The sequence below is a fragment of the Nyctibius grandis genome, chromosome 7 (assembly GCF_013368605.1).
Source record: "Nyctibius grandis isolate bNycGra1 chromosome 7, bNycGra1.pri, whole genome shotgun sequence".
Classification (NCBI taxonomy): Eukaryota; Metazoa; Chordata; class Aves; order Nyctibiiformes; family Nyctibiidae; genus Nyctibius; species Nyctibius grandis.
This window is the reverse complement of record NC_090664.1, coordinates 16,408,655-16,429,819: the sequence shown is the minus strand read 5'-3', so window position 1 is coordinate 16,429,819 and position 21,165 is coordinate 16,408,655. Positions and strand designations below refer to the sequence as shown.

The 21,165-nt window shown below is 38.6% G+C and overlaps 1 protein-coding gene across 2 annotated transcripts in view; it reads right to left on the bottom strand.

Moving 5' to 3' along the window:
• Nucleotides 1-21,165, bottom strand: part of ZNF385D (zinc finger protein 385D) — a 467,763-nt gene that overhangs the window by 91,513 nt on the left and 355,085 nt on the right. For both annotated transcript variants that reach the window (XM_068404866.1, XM_068404867.1), the window contains one exon: nt 8,611-8,721. In XM_068404866.1, the coding sequence (XP_068260967.1) occupies nt 8,611-8,721 (111 nt within the window). The remainder of the gene's footprint in view (nt 1-8,610; nt 8,722-21,165) is intronic.

Here is a 21,165-nt window from a genome sequence, read left to right as displayed (position 1 = left end):
TGGTGCCAGAAGCAGAAACCTTTTAAACCAATTTGTCTCCATAACCCACAGTTAGAATACTGGTCATTAATCTTTTGCAAATTATAAAAAGGACTATCAGAGAAAGCCATTGCCTATTCACAGATCATTTCTAGCAAACTCAAGTAATTTTCAAGAGACATCAAACCTTCCGCACAATTGACTTGTTTTATCAAAAAACTGAGTGCTTTGAAAATGACATAACCTGGTAGGATGAGCAGAAGTAGGAAGCAAGAGTCGACAAAAGTGAATAAGTCTAAGTTTTACATATCTTTAAGTCCTAACACAGCAACAGCTGCTGATAAGCTGAATGTTTTAGTCTCCCCAGGATCATGTTCCTATACTGACTCTGATGTTCAGTTGATGTACATATTGGACATTTCTCCACAACCTCTACTTGTGCAGGGATCAGGTAGCTGGAAGCATTAGACTTTGCTTTCTCCTGGATTAATAGAATAGAACCATTTAGGTTAGAAAAGACCCTTAAGATCACGGAGTCCAACCGTTAACCTAACACTACCAAGTTCACCACTAAATCATGTCCCTAAGCGCCATGTCTACACATCTTTTAAATACCTCCAGGGATGGTGACTCAACCACTTCCCTGGGCAGCCTGTTCCAATGCTTGATTTAGACACTCTCTCTCAATGTGGCTGGAGAGTAACACCACTGCTCAATGTGGCTGGAGAGTGAATTTTGAGAGCAAAGTGCAAGTCTTGGAGTATGAATACAGTGGACACCAAGGCACTCCACCTCTCCCCACCAGCAACAGACTGAGTAACCAGCTGACATTAAGAGAATGCTTTTTTAAAGATCAGTAACTTAAAACTCTCCTTCTTTCCTACTGCCTTCTTGTCGTCAGGCAATGCCTCTGTGAGCCTGATACTTCTGGGCTGGTCCATGTTGTGCAACAGTACAGATTTTCTAGACAGAATAGATTACTTTCACTATAAGAGAGAAGTACAAGCATTAGTGAAGAGTTTGTGTAGAGAGCTCCGGAGCTTGCGGACCACTGAGAGACCACTTACAGCAGTTACTGAGGATCATCCAAAATGTTTGGTTTGTAGGCAATGCTTAAGAGGCAAAGAAATACCCACATCCTTAGCCTATCAGTCAGGGGACTCAGTTCAAGACCTCCAAAAGTACTCAGAAGCTAAACAACAAGGTGCTGTGTCAGATATGAATCATTTCTGCTTCTAGGTTGTATAGGTACATAAGAGTACTGTACAGAAGGTGAAAATTATGGAAAAAATACTTTATACAACAAAAAAGAAATTATTTATACTTTCTATTAAGCATTTTAGAAATGCTTTAAGAAACTACAGCTTATGTGAAAATTCTTGACTATTGTTCAATAGACTATTCTGGATTTTGTAATTTATAAATTAAGTTACTTATTTCCTACATGAAAAAAGGTTACTCACAACCATCTCAGAACAAAACAACAACTAACAGAAGACAGAACTGAAATTAAAAACTAAAGTTATTTTCTTTAAAAATATAACACACAGTAAAAAAAAAAAAAAGCTTGAATTCTCTAGTATGGGAACGACCAGACCTGCACAGGACCTGACTACAATTCATATTGCAGCCTTTAAAACTGTAGTCTATGAAAGAGGAGGTAATGCTTCTAAAATGTGCAGGCTAGGCCTATAAAAACAGACTTCGCTGAACATCCAACTGGGCAAAAAACATGTCTTTTTTTTTTTTTTTTTTTTTTTCAAAATTTGTCACGTATGCAATGTAAGTGCAAAATACTCTGTGCTATTTGATTAGACTTTCAGAGTGCCAAAACCTCACATATCTTGAATGATTTTTTTTAGCAATTATTTAGGGTTTCCATATTGTGGAATGTGGCAGATATTCCATGGAAATCTCTGCACTAATCACTTTCTGTGATTACTTGCTACTTTTTCCAGAGAATACTATAAACCAGTATCTCTGGAAAAGTGTTGACCTATGAGTGTATTTCCATTCTGACTCACATTCTGATCTCAGATGAATGGCATGTGCAATTCCACAACTGAAATCAGCATTTTTTTCTCCTTACACTGAACTCAATAGTACAGGAAAGATGGTGCATCATTAGAGAGAAGTAGCATATATATATATATGGAGTTATATACCTATATAAAATTATATAACTAAAAATAATTTTATATATATATATAAATAAGTTAATTCTGGTTGAAGTTTTATTCTTGGTGAGGTACAAGTGCTGCAATTAATACTATAAGCCCATAGAGCAATACTGACTTTAAGGGGATGCTGAGCATCTGTAAATGTTTGCACAAGAGAATCTCCTTAAAGAATCAGGCTGATGACTTCACAGAATGCAGATGCATTGGTTTGGATAGACCAGAAGCAAAATTGCCCTGAGATAATAGATAAATGTGCTTGAGGGCTGGCAATACCTTCAATGAGTGACTTTGATTAAGCAAGCTGTGCATTACAATTCAAGCAGAAATTGTTGGTTTTATACCAAAGTGGGGTTCTAAATCTAAAGGTTAATTGGAAATCTAAATCTAAATCTAACCTGTAACTGGAGGCACAACAAAACATGAAAAGAATAAGAACATGTGGTTATAGCCACACACAGAACAGTGACTGAGGTAAACAGTACACATGACTTCAAGTACTGTTTAAGAATATCTCTGAAAGTTGAGAAACAAAAGATTCAAAATCAGAAGGTGAAATGCTAAATAACTTAAAGCAGTTAGCTCTATCAGCATTTCCTGGTTCTTCATGGACCAGCTTTTGAAAGCTCCCCTCTCTTTGCAAACAGAGGCCGCAGGCCAGGTATGACCATGACTTGGCATGGACAAGAAATGAAATCTGTATTACCTCTTCCAAACCACAGAAACAGGTTTGTAAGTTAGATGAGCAGGAGGTCATATAACCTCTTCCTCAGCTCTGGGACTACACTCAGCATTTCCTGTCCATCCTTAGAAACAGGTGTCTAATTTCCTAAGACCCTCTGCCAACAGGGAGCCCACAACTGTCCCAACGTGTTTCCTTCCAGACCTTCACTACCATTATAGCTAGAATTGCTTCACCAAATATTCCAACAAAAAATTTCTTGAATCAAATTAAGCTGAAGAATTAATCAAATTCTTTCTTCTATGAAAACCAAGGAACACAAAGATCAATTGGCCACTGTTCTCTTATAACCTCCCTCCATATACTGAAAACCTACTGTATTTTCCTTGTCTTTTTCACTGTACATCTATCCTGTTCTTTTTACTTTCCCTAGCTGAGTGAAGTTTTTTCACATCTTGTCATACTGGTGGATGTCTTCTAAATTCTGCAACTAATTGTGCTTTTGTTAAAGTGTGATGACCACTGCTGTAAACAATTCTTCACCTGAGACATTGCCAATTTCAAATACTGTGGAATACTTACCTGTCTATTGATAAATGTAACACTCTTGGGGAAAAAAAAAAAACCCCATAGGATTAGTTGGGTGTTTTTATTTTTCTTTTTTTTTCCCCATTAGCAATTATTAATATATATTTGTATTGTGATTCACTATAATCCCTTTTTGCCCATTAACCCAGACAATTCTCATTTTACTACTTGTGCATTTAATTTTTCAAGTCTAAGCACAATAGTTTGTGCTTTTATTTACTGCACTTGTCGGAATTTCAGACCAACTGGTGAAGACAATTTTGGACTGCAACCTTGAACTTGCTACCTTCCACCAAGTGCCTGCCACCTTCCATCTAGGCGTAATCCACAAACCTTGTATATGTACTCTCTATTCTGTTAGGCACATTGCTAAAGAAAATTTAGAGTAGCAGCAAGCATGGAACAGACTCCTGCAGATCCTGGCTTGTAGTGATCTTTTCTTTTGACAGGAAATCATGAGCAACTACTCTCAGTACAGTTTTTCAATTTGTTGTGCAACCAACTTTTAACGATTTCACCTGGACCATATTCCTCCATTTACTTTACAAGACTGTCACATAGGACTGTATCTACCCTTATTAAAGCCAAAATATATCACATCTATTTATTCCCTATTATCCATTAGACCAGTTACCCTGTCAAAGGAGAAAATTAGATTGGTTTGACATGATTTGTTCTTGACAAATTCAGGTTGGCTCTTTCTTATCACCTTATTATCCTCTAGGTGCTTTCAAATTGGTATTTTAATCATTTGTTCTAGATACCAAGCATAACCTAAATGGGTCTAAGTCCTCTGATCCTGCTTCTTTCCCCATGAAAGTTAGAACCATAGCAAAATACTGTGGATCTATATTGCGTCCTTATTCTGCAAAAAATACTTCACTATTCTTTTACCGGAACAGCACTTTTTTGATCCTCACAACTTCATAGAGTTGCTATATATGGATTCAGTGGTACCTTTGCTTTATAGAGATGGAGAAAAATAAGGTAAAAAAACAACAAATAAGGACTCCATGATGAGCATTCAGCTCATGATTTTCAGGAGAATATTACTCTGTTGCTATTTAAGTCAAACAATAACTTTTGGCTAATTTATTTGAAAATATTTTTACAGTATATCATAACAGAATTCCAGTCCTGTGAGTACATAAAAATGCTGCCCAACTTTTCTCTAAAGGCAAGCTGGATTATCACTCAGCCATCTGCATTAAATGAGAGGGAGGAGACAGACAGAATCTCTTTGCAAGAACTGACTTTGTTATCAGACACTGTCACTACCTTGATCAAATGATGAAATTAGAAATGTGGGCAAAGGAAGAACAAATAGTCAAGACAGGTGATCAAAAAATGAGGAAAATTTAGTAAGCTCTTTTTTTTCCAAGCCATGGGGTTGTTTGGGAGGTTTTTTTGGTTGTTTTTGTTTTGTTTTGTTTTGTTTTCACGAGTGCTCATGTAAGCAGGGAATTTACTCCGACAACTACCTGTAGGCACATGAGTTGTCCTGCTGAAGTCAGCTGGACTTCATTTTGCAGGGTGCTTTTAGCAGATGTTTAACTTTTACTACAAAGCATGCATCTACAGTTCTGAACTGGTGCAACAGCTCTCAGCAGCTGCCGAAATCTAAATGGCAACTCACACACTTGCAGCTAAGCACATACTTAAATGTTTTGCCCGGTATTGGATGCACAACGTGAATATAAATATTATACACAGATCTCTCTCAATGCAAAAAAAAAAAAAAAAGTTCATTCTTTGAAACGAACTCCATAGAACCTACCTCTGCTGTTCTAATGTTTTTTTCTCAGTATGGAGAGGCTTTGGTTACTTGTTTATTCCTCCTTTCCCTTGTATAAGAAGATTTATTTTAAAAAGAAATACTGAACACACAGCTGTCATGAAGATTTATAGATAACTCCTTTAGAAAGAAGCTAAATGATTTTAGACTATTGTACAGCCTTTTCTCATTTTTCTTTGAAATGTAGTTTTGATACCATGTAACCAGAAAAAAAGTCCTTCTGCTCTGAAAGAAATCTGTATCAAAGGGGAGAAAGCTCTGTATTCTCTGCAAAAATGAAAAATCTCAGAGACCAGTTTTATTGTAAACATTTTCATAATACTGTCGTGCAGTAGGTAAATGGAATTTCTATTCATTACTCTCTGATAAATCCTATCTCCAGCATCTAAAAATAAAGACATATTGGTAGAACAGCCACAAAGCCCTAGGTTTCTGAACAGAAAATCTATTTATTGTTGTTATGGTTTTAAATCATGTTCACCAAAATATGATGAAAATGAAAGGTAGGAATATTCAGTAAATGAAAACTATTTCAGAATAATAAGAGAAAAAATTACAATGTGTGTACTTGCCATTCACATAGTACAGTTATAAAAAAATGATAGCGAATAGCTCTTTTTCTTTAAAGCAATCTTTCCTTTAAGTCTCAACATTGAATCTTTCGTTTAGCACACTTTTCCTTCAAAAACTGGTGGACACTCAGAATTACCCATGCAACAGAGGAACTTAGCCCTGCCTATTCCCCTCACATTGCAGAAAAGCATCTCTAAACTGCAGTGGAACTCTGACTATTATTGTTTCTTGAAAAGCCTCAGCAGAGCACTTTGTGATTTTCAGCAGTAATAACTACATGCACTGGAATCAGAAGAGACCATCATAAAGATATCCACAAATCTCTTCTGTGTGGTAGGGAAAAGGGGGAGAGATATCGTCCCAGGTTAATCACTGGGAAGCATTTGGATCATAATCTCTCCATCAATCAGCAACACTGGGGTTGCTTTAAAAATTAAGTGAATATTAGAAGTGGAAAGTGAAAGATACTCAGCAAGAAGGTCTCCCCATTCCCTAAAGTTAATGACATTGATCTACTTTGAGAGAGAGAAGCATTAGAACCACCTTCTACTGAACAGTGTTGGCAAACTGGAGTTCAAGTCTATCATTTGAAGGTGTGAAGGGACAACTAAATACCTGCTTAATGATTTTTCTTCCAAGTTTTTGTTGTGAATAGTCTAAATGAAAAGATTTCTTCTGAAACCAGTTTTTTGACACTGTAGATGACTCTGAAAGTGGCCACTGCTTCTTCCCCCTCTCTTTGGAATCCTTTCTAAGAGCAGCAGAAAAGGAACAGTACAGGAGCATACTAGTCCTCTGAGTAAGAAGTAGCAGTATCCAGTGATATCTTGTTTGCTTCTGTGTAGAAGAATTTTTACTTCAAATATTTTATTCCGGAAAATGCCTAGCTCCTCTCAGCTGGAAAATTTTCCACTCCATGTATCAATCCGAGTTGTGTATCTGTTAATGACTAAGTCATTTCAATGATGTGTTCATCCTCTCTTTTTGCAGACTAACACATGGTACATTCTCTTTGAAAGGAAGTGTTTAGCTTTGGTATGTGACACCGAAGTGTTGGATGTCGCTTGCAGCTACATACTATGTACGATTCAGTGTGACGTGCTTTTTCCTAAGACAAAGCTGAAAATTAGGAGTGATGACCTGGGCTGCTCAGTCAGTGGGATCCACTGTAGCCCAGAAGTCTCTGTCATCCCCTCCCCATGAATGGCTCAGTATCCACAGTCCTAATTCTAGCATCTGGCTCCTAAATGGAAGAGCCTAATTTGACTCTTCTATTTTTATCTGAGGTACACAACAGCTCCAGAGAATGTATGACCCTTCCTTGCACTACTGTTTGAGAATGATGTCAATGTTATAAGAGGAAGGTGTCCATTCTGTCCATCAACTAGAAAACTTGGAGTCATCAGTGAAAGTAAGTACATGATGCTGATCAGTATGGAAATTGTGACTGAGATCTTGTTAAAATTATTTCTAAGGAATAAAAAGCTGAGGCGAATGAAGAAAGCTGCATTATATTCATCCCCAGATGGCCAATGCTTAAAAGAAGGCTTCAAGGTTCAACTTAAGTTTTTGACAAGTTCATGGCTTTGACAAATAATTTATGAACTAAAAATGAGTACAAACAGGACATAAATAGCTGCCTACAAAGAAGCAGCAGCACAAAAGAATTATTCCACTTCTTCATATGACTAGCATGAGGAATGAACCTCGTGGACTTTTTTGGGTTAGATCTCACTCTAAATTCAAGCATTTTTATTCTGACAGAAGTAACTTCCATATTTAAATTAGTAAACCAGGTAGTAACTGAAAGACATTTGGTAGGGGAAGATAAGTTTCCACCAGTGATGCCCATGTCAAGAAACTTCCTGGAGAGACTAGAATAATGGAAGAAAATACATTGTACTATGTCAGGTTTTGTCTGCGCACACAATGATACTGGAGAAGGAACTAAAGGACTTAAATTCTAAGAGGCTTTTCTGTGACAGAACAGGTATTCCTTGGAAAGGAGCACCACAGCCCAGCTTCCTTGGGTAACTACAGGGGACGGATTTCCTCTGTATATTACAGACCATATCCAGTTCAGCTTGCTCTACTTCATTGTTAGAGGAGTGAGAGGATGTAAGGTAGGAGCCAAATGACAAAAAAATCACTTGCTTTTTTTTTTTTTTTTTTAAATAGCATGTACAGGTTGTGGAGTCTCCTTCTCTGGAGACATTCAAAACCCGCCTGGACGCGTTCCTGTGTGATATGGTCTAGGCAATCCTGCCCTGGCAGGGGGATTGGACTAGATGATCTTTCAAGGTTCCTTCCAATCCCTGACATTCTGTGTGATTCTGTGTGACATTCTGTGTACTGGTAGGACAGGAACATTAAAATACAATTCTGGTTAAACAGAGATATTATTGTAAGGATAGAAAAAGGAAGGTAGATCCACAAGGACTATTAGTATATCTGAATAACTTCTAACATTTACAGGCTGAAAAGGAAGGCATACATAACCAGGACGGGTAGAAGAATTAGGACCCAGCAAATATTTCAGCCTTATTAGCAGTAATGGATCAATCCATTTTCCTATTTACACTGTACAGCACAACTGAAGTTGATGAGCTTGCAGAGATATATCCGCAGGGAAAATCTGGCCGGGTGTACAAACACTACCAAATAATTGTGTTTATTTGAAGCATCCTACAGCCTTTTCATCTGCTGAGCCACAAACCGAAATCACGACGTTTCATTTAAGTTCAATTTATGCAAATTAAGGCACATCCTAGAAGATAAGTACATATTTCTAATCTGATACAAAATGATCGACTTACATCAGAATTAAATCTCAGCTGGCAAATGTTGCATGATATGATTTGCTTTCTTCGATGAGGAAGAGGAACCCCAAATGTATGATTTATTACAGCTTTTTGAATTGGGTCCATCTGTAAAGAAAGAAGAAAAAGAAAAATAAAAGCTTTTGCTGTTCCACTGTATGCTATGTTTTCTATAGTCTCAAAACAGATTCTGCATCATGTCATACCATAACCCACACTATAGAAAACTATTATTTTTCTTTGAAAATGAATATTTCTTCTTCATACAGTTTTACAAAGAGATAATACAGAAAGGAACAAAAGAAAAGTGTCATTAGCTATCCTGAAATACGTATGCTTAGTTCAATTCTATATGCACCAATCTCCCTTTACTGAAGAAAGCTAAAAGCTGTAAATGCTGAGCAAGTTTACCTATCAAAACACCAATTTATGTTCTTTATATCATAGAAAAGCTAGTTCACTAAATGAAACAAGAATATTTTAAATATAATTACTAAGAAAAGGATCAATGGAAATGTGAAGGAATATTATATACAAGTAATTCCAGAATTACACACAATAGCTTAGTATTATAAAAAAATAATCACTTCCCAGGAACCAAGAAATTAATCTTTTCCATGAAACAACTTTTACACAACCTATGAAAAATTCAAACCCTCCAAAGATTATTTTCACAGCCATTTAGAAGAAACTATTTTGAACAAACCCTACTTTAAGGATGAATTTTGACTTTCATGAAAAGCATCATTCAAACTAACCTCTACCAGAATGCTGATCTGGTAGTGTTTGCAAGTCAGGGTCCCATAAAAAAATGTACCATTTTGGCAGAGAATTTCACAAAAGCTATCCAAGAGACTTCTTTACATGGAGGATTGAAATCAACCTCCCCAAATTCATTGGTCAAAATTATTTATATTTCTTTTTCACAAGAAGCATTTGACAGCTATTTTTAAAATCTAGTAATAGCTTTACAGTAACTCGGTAAAGCCACTCATAGTTTTTATCTTTATGTTGCATTGTTAAAAATTCACAGATTTTGATGACACAAATACAACTAATTGTCTAACTGATGATAACCAGTATTCACACAGAATAATTTGCATGTGTCTTGAGAAAAAAAAACCTTTTCTATGCTCATGATTCACTTTTTTTCTAGTCTGTTAGCAAAGGCTTATTTGATAAATAAAGAATCAGAGCTTTTCCTTAGAGTAATCAATTATTCATGGAAGCTGTAATGGTAGACAGTCACGGCCTTTATTACAGTGAATCCAGAACAGCTCACTACAGAAATTTTGCATCACCTGACAGCTGTTCAGTGTCAGATATGAATCAGGTCATTAAACTAGTTTCTGTTGAAAAGAAATTTAGATTGGTAAAAAAAAAAGGAACAAGGAAAATGGCAGAGGTTTATAGAAAGGTTTGGAAGAAATGCTCAGTTTGAACATCCTCTTCAATTAGATGTGAAAGTGAAATACCTCATACATTTGTGCAACCACCAGCATAACAGAACATCAATCACACCTAGAAACTAGGGATGCCACTGTAACATAACCCCAAAATAACACTGATGGCTAAGGTCAGAGCATATGAAGCTCTGAAACACTACAGCATACCGTGTAAGACTTTCTGTGGTGATCAAATCATGTGCTAGGGGCACTCATTTTACTCACTAACACGATCTTGAAAAAGCTCACAGTCCAAAAATGCTATTGTATAGACCAGAATGAACACCACCACATAGGAAAGTAAATAGATAGCAACAGCTCTTCTTTTTTCAACTGCTCCACTACCCAAGAGGTGACTTCTTATGCCAGCAGAACCAATAGATCTGTATCCTGTGATTTTCAACACTAAAGCATAACCTGGTCTTAATCAATGCTATTTCACCGCTGCTGAAGTTATGAGAAATTTAGCCTCAATTTCTAAAGAAATTTAAGCACTGTTCCGTTCACCACTCCAGGTCTAAAACACTTAGGGAAACCTCAAGCTCAGATATATGAGTAAGTCAGCAGATGGTAACAAGAAATTGTGCATTCTTTGATCCAGTGTAACTGTTTGCCTTCATGTTAACCACAGTTGTGAGATACTATTAGCTTAGCCTTCAGTGTTGACATGTTAAGCCCTTTCACATTATCTCACAAGTGCCATAACTTAGGAAAGCCAACAAAGAAGCTCTCTTAGGGTTATACGAAAGGTACCATCATGGTTCATAAGATGGAACAAATAATTTTTTCAGTTGGATTTACCCATCTTCACAGTAAGAATTCTAGCTCCAAAAGGGGTTGGATTTCTGGGGAAAATTATACTCACATATTAAGAATGAGAAAAATAATTTTTCAGAATTGAGAAAAACCATGAATGTGTGGAATAATTGGTCTATTTTGTATTTAATTTTACCTTGGTCTTATGGAAAACTGTGGAGTTTCTTTTCTAATCACTCCACTGATTTTCTCTTGTTTATCTGCTGACATAGAAATCCATCTGCACACTTCCCTTTCTCATTCTAAAGATGCAGACTTCTAGATATACAGCTACATGGCCTTACTGTGAACTGGATGATTTGTGCTTGTGGCTCTAAATGAAGAAGTGTTTTGGATAGCTGCAAAGCTGATTAAGAAAAGCTGCTTCAAACTAAGAATCCCTTCTCTGCCAATTGCTCTTTGATACTGCAGAGAAGAATTAAACTTCAAAACTTAACCTCAGATTCTAATAAAGTTGGAGCAGAATGCTGGAGTGGTATCTGACATTATTATTTTTTCCCGGAGATTTCATTTGGGAAACATCACCAATCCATAAATTTCAAATACACATCCAAAAGCATCAGATAAGCCTCCAGAAGTTTTATGCAGGAAATTTGAGAGAGGTAACAGGATACCTAGGTGCAGCATGATAGATACTCAGATCTCACAGACACTGGAAGAGAGAGAGAAGCCCTGCTGAGAGTCAGAGGAACAAAGAGAAGCAGCTGATTGCCAGAAAATAGAGTGCAAGGATTGCAAGGAAGTATAAAGAGGGAAATAATATCACAGAATCACAGAATGTTAGGGATTGGAAGGGACCTCGAAAGATCATCTAGTCCAATCCCCCTGCTGGAGCAGGATTGCCTAGACCATATCACACAGGAACGCGTCCAGGCGGGTTTTGAATGTCTCCAGAGAAGGAGACTCCACAACCTCTCTGGGCAGCCTGTTCCAGTGTTCGGTCACCCTCACCGTAAAGAAGTTTTTCCTCATATTTATGTGGAACCTCCTGTGTTCCAGCTTGCACCCATTGCCCCTTGTCCTGTCAAGGGATGTCACTGAGAAGAGCCTGGCTCCATCCTCATGACACTTGCCCTTTACATATTTATAAACATTGATGAGGTTACCCCTCAGTCTCCTCTTCTCCAAGCTAGAGACCCAGCTCCCTCAGCCTCTCCTCATAAGGGAGATGTTCCACTCCCTTAATCATCTTCGTGGCTCTGCGCTGGACTCTCTCTAGCAGTTCCCTGTCCTTCTTGAACTGAGGGGCCCAGAACTGGACACAATACTCCAGATGCAGCCTCACCAGGGCAGAGTAGAGGGGGAGGAGAACCTCTCTCGACCTGCTAACCACACCCCTTCTAATACACCCCAGGATGCCATTGGCCTTCTTGGCCACAAGGGCACACTGCTGGCTCATGGTCATCCTGCTGTCCACTAGGACCCCCAGGTCCCTTTCCCCTACGCTGGTCTCCAACAGGTCTGCCCCCAACTTGTACTGGTACATGGGGTTGTTCTTGCCCAGATGCAGGACTCTACACTTGCCCTTGTTATATTTCACTAAATTTCTCCCCGCCCAACTCTCCAGCCTGTCCAGGTCTCTCTGAATGGCTGCGCAGCCTTCCGGTGCGTCAGCCACTCCTCCCAGTTTTGTGTCATCAACGAACTTGCTGACAGTGCACTCTATTCCCTCATCCAAGTCATTAATGAATATATTGAATAGAACTGGTGCCAGTACCGACCCTTGAGGGACTCCGCTAGAGACAGACCTCCAACTGGACTCTGTCCCATTGACCACCACTCTCTGGCTTCTTTCCTTCAGCCAGTTCACAATCCACCTCACTACCTGATCATCCAGACCACACTTCCCCAGTTTAGCTGCGAGGATGCCGTGGGAGACCGTGTCAAACGCTTTACTGAAATCGAGATAGACCACATCCACAGCTTTACCACCATCTATCCATCGGGTAACATCCTCATAAAAGGCTATCAAGTTGGTTGAGCATGACTTCCCCTTGGTGAAGCCATGCTGACTGCCCCTAATGATCCCCCTATCCTTGATGTGCCTAGAGACAGCACCAAGGACATGTTGTTCCATCACCTTTCCGGGGATGGAGGTGAGGCTGACCGGTCTATAGTTACCCGGGTCCTCCTTCTTGCCCTTTTTGAAGACTGGAGTGACATTCGCTTTCCTCCAGTCCTCAGGCACCTCTCCCGTTGCCCACGACTTAGCAAAGATGATGGCGAGTGGCCTAGCAATGACTTCCGTCAGCTCCCTCAGCACCCGCGGGTGCATCCCATCAGGGCCCATGGATTTATGGATGTCCAGATTGCTTAATTGGTCCCTGACCCAGCCCTCATCTACCAAGACAGATTCCTCCTCTCTCCTGACTTCTTCTGGGGCCGCAGGGGTCCGGGGCTCCTCAGGACAGCCTCCAGCAGTATAGACAGAGGCAAAGAAGGCATTCAGTAACTCCGCCTTCTTTTTATCCTCTGTCTCCAGGACCCCCACCTCATTCATCAGTGGGCCTACATTGCCTCTAGTGTTGGCTTTACCTGCAATGTATTTGAAGAAGCCCTTTCTGTTTTCCTTGACCTCTCTTGCAAGGTTTAGTTCCAAGGAGGCCTTAGCTTTCCTAGTTGCCTCCCTACATCCTCTGACAACAGACTTATATTCCTCCCAAGTGGCCAGCCCCTCCTTCCATGATCTGTACACCCTCCTCTTCCACTTGAGTTTGCCCAGCAGTTCCCTGTTTAACCATGCAGGTCTCCTGGTACCCTTCCTTGACTTCCTACCTGTTGGGATGCTCTGATCTTGAGCTCGGAAGAAGCAGTCCTTGAATGCTAACCAACTATCTTGGGCCCCCTTACCTTCTAGTACCCTGTCCCATGGGATTTCCCCTAGCAATTGCTTGAAAAGGCCAAAGTTGGCCCTCCTGAAGTCCAGGGTTGTGATTTTGCTAGCTATTCTGTTCCTGCCACATGAGATCCTGAACTCTACCATCTCATGGACACTACAACCAAGGCTGCCCTCAACCTTCACCTCTTCAACCAGACCCTCCTTGTTAGTAAGGATAAGATCCAGCAGCGCTCCTCTCCTAGTTGGCTCATCCACCATTTGCATCAGAAAGTTATCATCAATGCACTGGAGGAACCTCCTGGACTGAGGAGGGCTGGCTGAGTAGGCCTCCCAGCAAATATCAGGGTAGTTGAAATCTCCCATGACAACCAGGCCCTGTAATTGAGAGACTGCTCTCAGCTGCCTGTAGAAGGCCTCATCACCCTCCTCATCCTGATCCGGTGGCCTGTAATAGACACCCACAACAGTATCACCCCTGCCAGCCTGCCCCTTAATTCGCACCCACAAACTCTCAACTCGCTCCTGATCCGCCCCTGGACAGAACTCAATACATTCTAGCTGCTCACTCACATAAAGAGCAACTCCACCACCTCTCCTTAGTGGCCTGTCTTTCCTGAACAAGACATAGCCATCCATGACCACATTCCAGTCATGTGAGGCGTCCCACCAAGTCTCTGTAATTGCCACTAGATCATAACCCCCCGACCGAACACGGATTTCCAACTCCTCCTGTTTATTCCCCATGCTGCGCGCATTGGTGTACAGGCATTTCAGGGAGCGAGCTGAGCACACCAATTTCACCCCAGGGGGATGGGGGGCCTCCTGGTCTACCTCAACTCTAGAGCGTTGCCCCCAGTGGTGCAAGCCCAGCTACTACCCCATCCCCCTTCGAATCTAGTTTAATGCCCTCTGAATGAGCCCTGCTAATTCCTGTCCCAGAACCCTTTTGCCCCTACGACATAAGCCTTTCCCATGTATTACCGTCACACCTGGTGTCTTATAAAACCAGCCATTATCAAAGAACCCAAAGCCCTGCCTGTAGCACCAGTCTCGTAGCCAGGCATTAATAGAGAGAATCCTACTATTCCATCCCGTGTCATCACCTGAAAATGGAAGGAGGGAGGAGAAAACAACTTGTGCCCCAGACTCTTTCACCAACCGTCCTAGGGCCTTGTAGTCTTTCTTCATCCCCCTCAGACTACGGGATGCAGCTTCTTCCCCACCTGTCTATCATGAAATAATATCATGTAGCTGAGATAATCAGCAAGTGGTGAGATACTTAACAGAATCTCCAACCACTTCTAGGTTCACTGAATGTTATTAATTACACATACAAATTGTATTTCAACTTATGTAAATGGTATTTGTTTTCAAAATAAAAGTTATTATGATAAACTTTGATAAAATCTGCTTTTTACTCATTACTACTCATTACTAGTGCTATATTACAATCGCTGGGGTTTTATTTCTTAGATGCAACTGATTTAATTTACTCCCATTTACAGTGAAGGACAGAGAGGTTTGCAATTCACGTGAAAGATTATGATTCAGACATCAAAGCTGTGCAGGAGAGCAAGGTTTGCAAGATGTCCCTTTACTTCACCTCGCCAATGGATTTGCACTGTAAGTTACAACACAAAAAGGGTGAGCTGCCCTGTGTTTGACTTGTTCACCACCTTTTGGTTTTCTACTGTCCAGCACTAGTTATATCTTACTATGTACTGCAGGCTGTGTCACACTTTTCCTTGTTATCAGTCTAGGGATAGCACATTGCTCAAGGTTCACCGCAAACCACAAGGTAACTGTTAGTTTCAGCAATGAAGATATATATGAAAGGTTTCATATTTCATTCAGCTAATTTTGTTTTCAAAACAAAAAATGCACAGCAATATCATCATCTGCGTTTTAATTATTCAAGCTGAAATTTGTGGTAACATATTATTTTACTTTCTTTGATCAAATACTGTATTCCCTTCCCAAGATCTTCAGGGGCTTACCATACTTGAGCAAAGTCCAGACATAAACCAAGGGCATGGCAGAAGCTGGCTGCTTACTCCATTTTCTTAGCTTTAACCTTACCGCTCTCATTTGGTTTTCCTTGCCTGTTTCAAATTCAGCCTTGTCAGACCAATGACCTTAGTCATGTTCTTTGTTCTTGTGCTTACCACAGAGCACGAAAGAGCCCACAGAGCATGAAAGAGCTCTCTATTTTGTGGACTGCAGATGAAAGGAGTGGCTGTTGCATGAACTTTTCTGGATGAAACATCTATCACAAAATCACCAGGAAATTGACCAAGGAGATCCCATGTTATCCTGCCTGCCTGGGCAACTTTTCCAGAATCACCATAGCTGATATCCTTGAAGCCAAGTCTCCATCTCACTAATTTTCATTAAATATCTGCAGAAGGCAGAATCTGGGCTGATAAATTTTACCTATGGAGAAATGTGATCCTTTGGAAATGTACATTTTACATCATTTCCTACTTAATCCTTCCTAACAATTACTAAGCGTTCCTTTTTTTTTTTGTGAAGGATGTTTTTTTATGCTAAAACTGAAATGCAAACACATAGCTCTTCCTGAATTTCAACAAAATTTTAACATATATAATTTTTATTAGTTCTTTTTATGTGGCTTCTTATCCCAGAGGCATAAAAGTATGCCTAAGTTAAAAAAAACAACACACTTATAGCAAAGGAAAGCATGCAAGCTTGATCCATAAAGGCTCAAATCACAAAAGGATATAAACCAAAGGGAGTTATTTTTATTTTTTTTAATTGTGTATTAAAACCAAGGTGCATGACATGAGCATTTCAAATGCTTAAGGTTGGCAGTAAACTAATGGAATTACACTAACATCTATAAATAAAAGCATCCAGGTCAAAGGATGAAGATAATGTGGATGCTCAGAGCCTGTTCAGAACATATGGTAGGCCTAAAACAACCAAGTAAGAAAGAAAGCATTTTTACCTCAAAGCCAAAGAAATGAGTTGCAGAAGATTGACTCAAATCACTATGGTCCTATACTAAGCAGGAAAACATGTCAGGTCATTGAAGCTCTCAGGAAAAAAATGCTGTAGACCATTTTAGTGGTAATTTACAAAAAAAATTACCCACCAAAAGACTGACCTCCATTACTCTAAAAGGTAAGTTAATTCAGTGACGCAGCCACCAACACCTCTCAGAACTTCTTAAAATCCAGATGCTAACACAATGCAATATTACAATGAAAATAACATTAAAGGAATGATATTCTGACTACAGTTTCTTACCATAGGTCTGCATTTCTACAAACTTATTTAATTGTAAGTACAAAAATTAAGTCAAACAAGAACATTGTAATATTATTACATTTGCAGGCAAGGTATTAATATTTCCACATATGAGTTGAGACTTATGTGAATACCTTAACTGTAAAATTGATATGAAATAAAGATAACTCAGTGGGGGCTCCTTTCATTCATTCTCTTATGCTCCAACAAATGGTGACACTAATAAAAGCATTGGAAACAGTGTAAACCCTGTAGCAACCACATATACAATGCCTTACCAAGCAAAAAAGAACAAAATATTATCACGTCCTCCACAGTTTATACTTACCTTAATCCATTTTTAAAACTGCACGACGGAGACAGTTTTAACACCAAATAGTTCAAACATAAAACTGCCTACTGCATTATAATTGTGACATACTAGTAGAAACACAGAAGAGCAGTTAATAAAGCTATAGGAATCATGTAAAGCCACTGTCGTTTATAGCTGAGGGACTTTTTGAACTAGGAATCTTCTCAGGGCGTAATTTGACTATTTCCAATTGAGAATTGAGCAGTTCCTTTCTGATCTCAGTAGCATCAAGAATTCATAATCATTTCCCCTGCAATAATGCTGGTCAATTGTACAAATGCAGCAATATTATATTATATTATATTACATTATATTATATACTACATTGTTATATTATTACTTATGCAGAAACTGATGTTTTGGAGAACTGCTGGGCATTCAGCCTTATGTTGCCCATATAGATTGCCTATATTGTGGGCACTGTTCAGCTGAGTGGTAGCTCCTTCTTCTCTAGGGGATACTTGTCATCTACTGTAGCTGCACATTCAAGCTGGAAAAAGCATGTGCAACAGATCTAAAACTTCCAGGAAGTATTGGAACTACTGGGTGTCACACATTGCAGTTCATTTCTGTGTGTGTGCATCCATCTCAAGTCTCTTGAAAGTATTTATTAATTATGCATGTTAAAAAAAAAATCTGTGCAGCACGTGTAGTAGGACTGATGCTTTCCAGAAGTGTCAGACCTATAACTTACAATCTACCTGACACATTCTTAATATACTGGTGTCCAGGTCGGAAACAGAACAGTTCAACAACAGCTCAGTGATTTGATCCTAAGTATATTTGACATTCTGTATTTCCATAAGAAATACGTCCCATTGTTAAGGCTAGCTGTCCAGGGTTTTTTTCCAACATCACATTAATCTGTGAATAAGAATCTTATAAACTAACCAAAGAACATAATTCAAAAGGAATGATGGGAAGAGCTTAGTAAGCATAATTAAACACAAAAAAAAAAGAATGTCCAAAATTTTTTGGTTTCATGTGCAAGTAGAAAAATATGATGTCAAATGATTAAAATACATGTTCTAGATGTGCTACCATGCATGGTTTATCCTTTTATAGCCAATTTATTGAGTAATGCCCTAGTAATTATGGTGAATAATTATGCAGTGAATTGAACTCAGCATTACACATCTTTTCTTGGTGTCTACCATTTCTGCTCTTATCAAGGACAGGGCAGAACTAACCTGATGCTTTTCATGTACATAAAACAGAAATATTACTCAATCTAGTTAAATATGAAATAATTCATATAAAATACCTGCACCCACTACAATAATGTGCAATATTTACAGAATAATTACTTTTCTTTTAAAAAGTGGTATCTATCAAAAAGAAAACTGTAGTCACTTCCCAAACATTGAAACTGGTTTATGTAACTTGGATAGTACTTCAGAATGAATTCCCAAAGTAAATTTTTTATTCTCTTGTTGAAATCTTGTAAGAGAGTAAGGATTTATCTTTTTTTTTTTTTTTTTTTTAAGGAGCTATTTAATCACAGCAGTCGTCTAGTCACGTTTCTGATGTGACTCTAGTATTTCTCTCTTGCTTTCTTGTTATTTTTGTCTTGTAGATTTTTCCAGTTGGCAATGAGATGCTGAGGCAGCAGCAGTATTTCTGGCAAACTGCTTGAATATACAGAAACCAGTCAGAGCAAAAGGGTTTGCATTCACAGTGGTATTGCACACAAATACTGTAACCACATAGAGATTATGCAAATCCTTACGCTCTGATTGTCTAATAATGGTTGTCAGTCAAAAGACAAGATTTGCATATGCTAAGGCTAGTGAGAAATAATCACACAGTGATTATGCTAATCAAACACACAAAACAACATGTGAAGGACTGTCAAACTGGAACAAATCTGTGTATGTATGTGTACGTATGCTAAATACAGAAACACACAGTGCTAAAAGAACATTAAGGCTGCAAATCAAGCCTTTAAAAACATGAAATGCCTATAAACCTTAATTTAACACCTTTCTGAATTTACATTTTTGAAATATGTCCACATATTTTTCCTGAAAGATTCTGGCTTTGTTCTGTTCAGAAGATGGGCAACGTTCACTTAATGAGCAACTGTTCAATGTTGTGTTTTATCCAACGGGTTCAACAAACAGCCCTAGACTTCATTTACTGTATAAAGCTGAAACCTCACTCCCAATGGGAGTTTATCAGCCTATTCACTGGTGTCCTACAGTCTTTACTGACAGAGGATGTGAGTACTTCTCAAGTATAATTAACTTATTTTCAAAACTTCTTTGTTAGATAAAATATGCTATTTTCTCAGAAATGAAGAATAAAAGTGTACACTAGTTCCAGTCACCTAATTTAATATACCTAGTAGTACATACTATTATATTGCCGTTCATATGTTCACCACACAGCTCCTGACTTCAGATCCATTGTAAAGGTGCTACACAGACTAAATGCAGCCCTACAACTGCATGTTGGACTCACAATCCATAAAGTTGTCTGAGAAAAGTTTGGGTTAAGTGACTTGCCTCACTTCTCTCACAACAACTCCCCAGGGTGGTATTCAACCGGTTTTCTGGAATGGGATGATCCTTTCTTTTTCTTCAGTCCCATCTCGTTCAAAACATGTTTTCCAGTTTCTTCAACAAACAGAGCAAGAATACCACAAATAATAATCTTCCAAATTACAAAGCCATGATTGTTCCCCAGTGCTGATGCAAAGGACACACAAAATTCTACCAGACCTAAAAGATTCTCCCAAAGCAGAGAAGATGAAAGGCAACCAAATGTGGCATGTTTGTCATATTGCTAAATCATCCAGTGGACAACGCTCAACACAACAATTGCAGCATAAGAATAGAATAACATGAAACAGACCACCTTGAAAGCAGGAGAATTACTCACTCCACTTCTAGTAGGCATTACCAAAGTGGTGTGGAAAGAAGAGGTGGATTGTTTCATTTCAGCTGCTCACTTAAATGAGCATTGGCAGACAGTAAAAATATGATTAAACCTGAAACAATTGCTTAAAACAAAAAGAGATACATGTTATACTCTCTCTAAAGATATCTCTAAAGATACCAATAAAGATAAAAACCTAAGGTTCACAAATGCTGTTTCTTTTCTCAGCTTCAACCAAGAACAAAGCAAAAATAAGCTCATGAGAAAAAGAACACATTAAAACAAGCTAAGGGCATTTTCATGTTTTGTGCTTAAGAAAAGAGCTTGGAACAAAAGTTTGGCAGGCACAAGGAGGGTTACACAACAAATTCCCAACAGCATCATTCATATGTGAATGAATTTCAGAAAACTGGACCAAATGTTATAATTAGTATTTAATAATAGTGGGTCTTTCTAATTACAACAACAATAAAAGCAGGATGTGTGCCAGACAGAGAACTGGCGAAGAGGCACTTGATTCACTCTTACAAGTGAATTGCTCACAAGAGTCCAAAGTGGTCTCTGCAAATACTACATGTTTTTCAGAGAAGTGACTGCGTACATATGTGTTTAAGGAGTGGGCAAATAATTCTGCAATGCAACCTTCCTGATCATGCTGCTATGCTTTTTTACCCTAATTTAAAAACTCTTCCTATTTACCATTTTTATTCTGGTGACTCCAAAGAAACCATTAAGAACTAAGGTGTAGAGTATAATTAGAATATTTAAAAATATACATTCTTACCTGAAAAAAGTCCAAGGGATGCTTCAGATATTATTAAAATACTCTATCAAATTTATACTTTCATAACATTTCAACACATTTCAAAAATCTGTCTTAGTGACTTAAGATTTAACACTGGGAGAAGTTACAATTCTTAAGCCATACTTGTAGAACCAGAAAGTAAGAG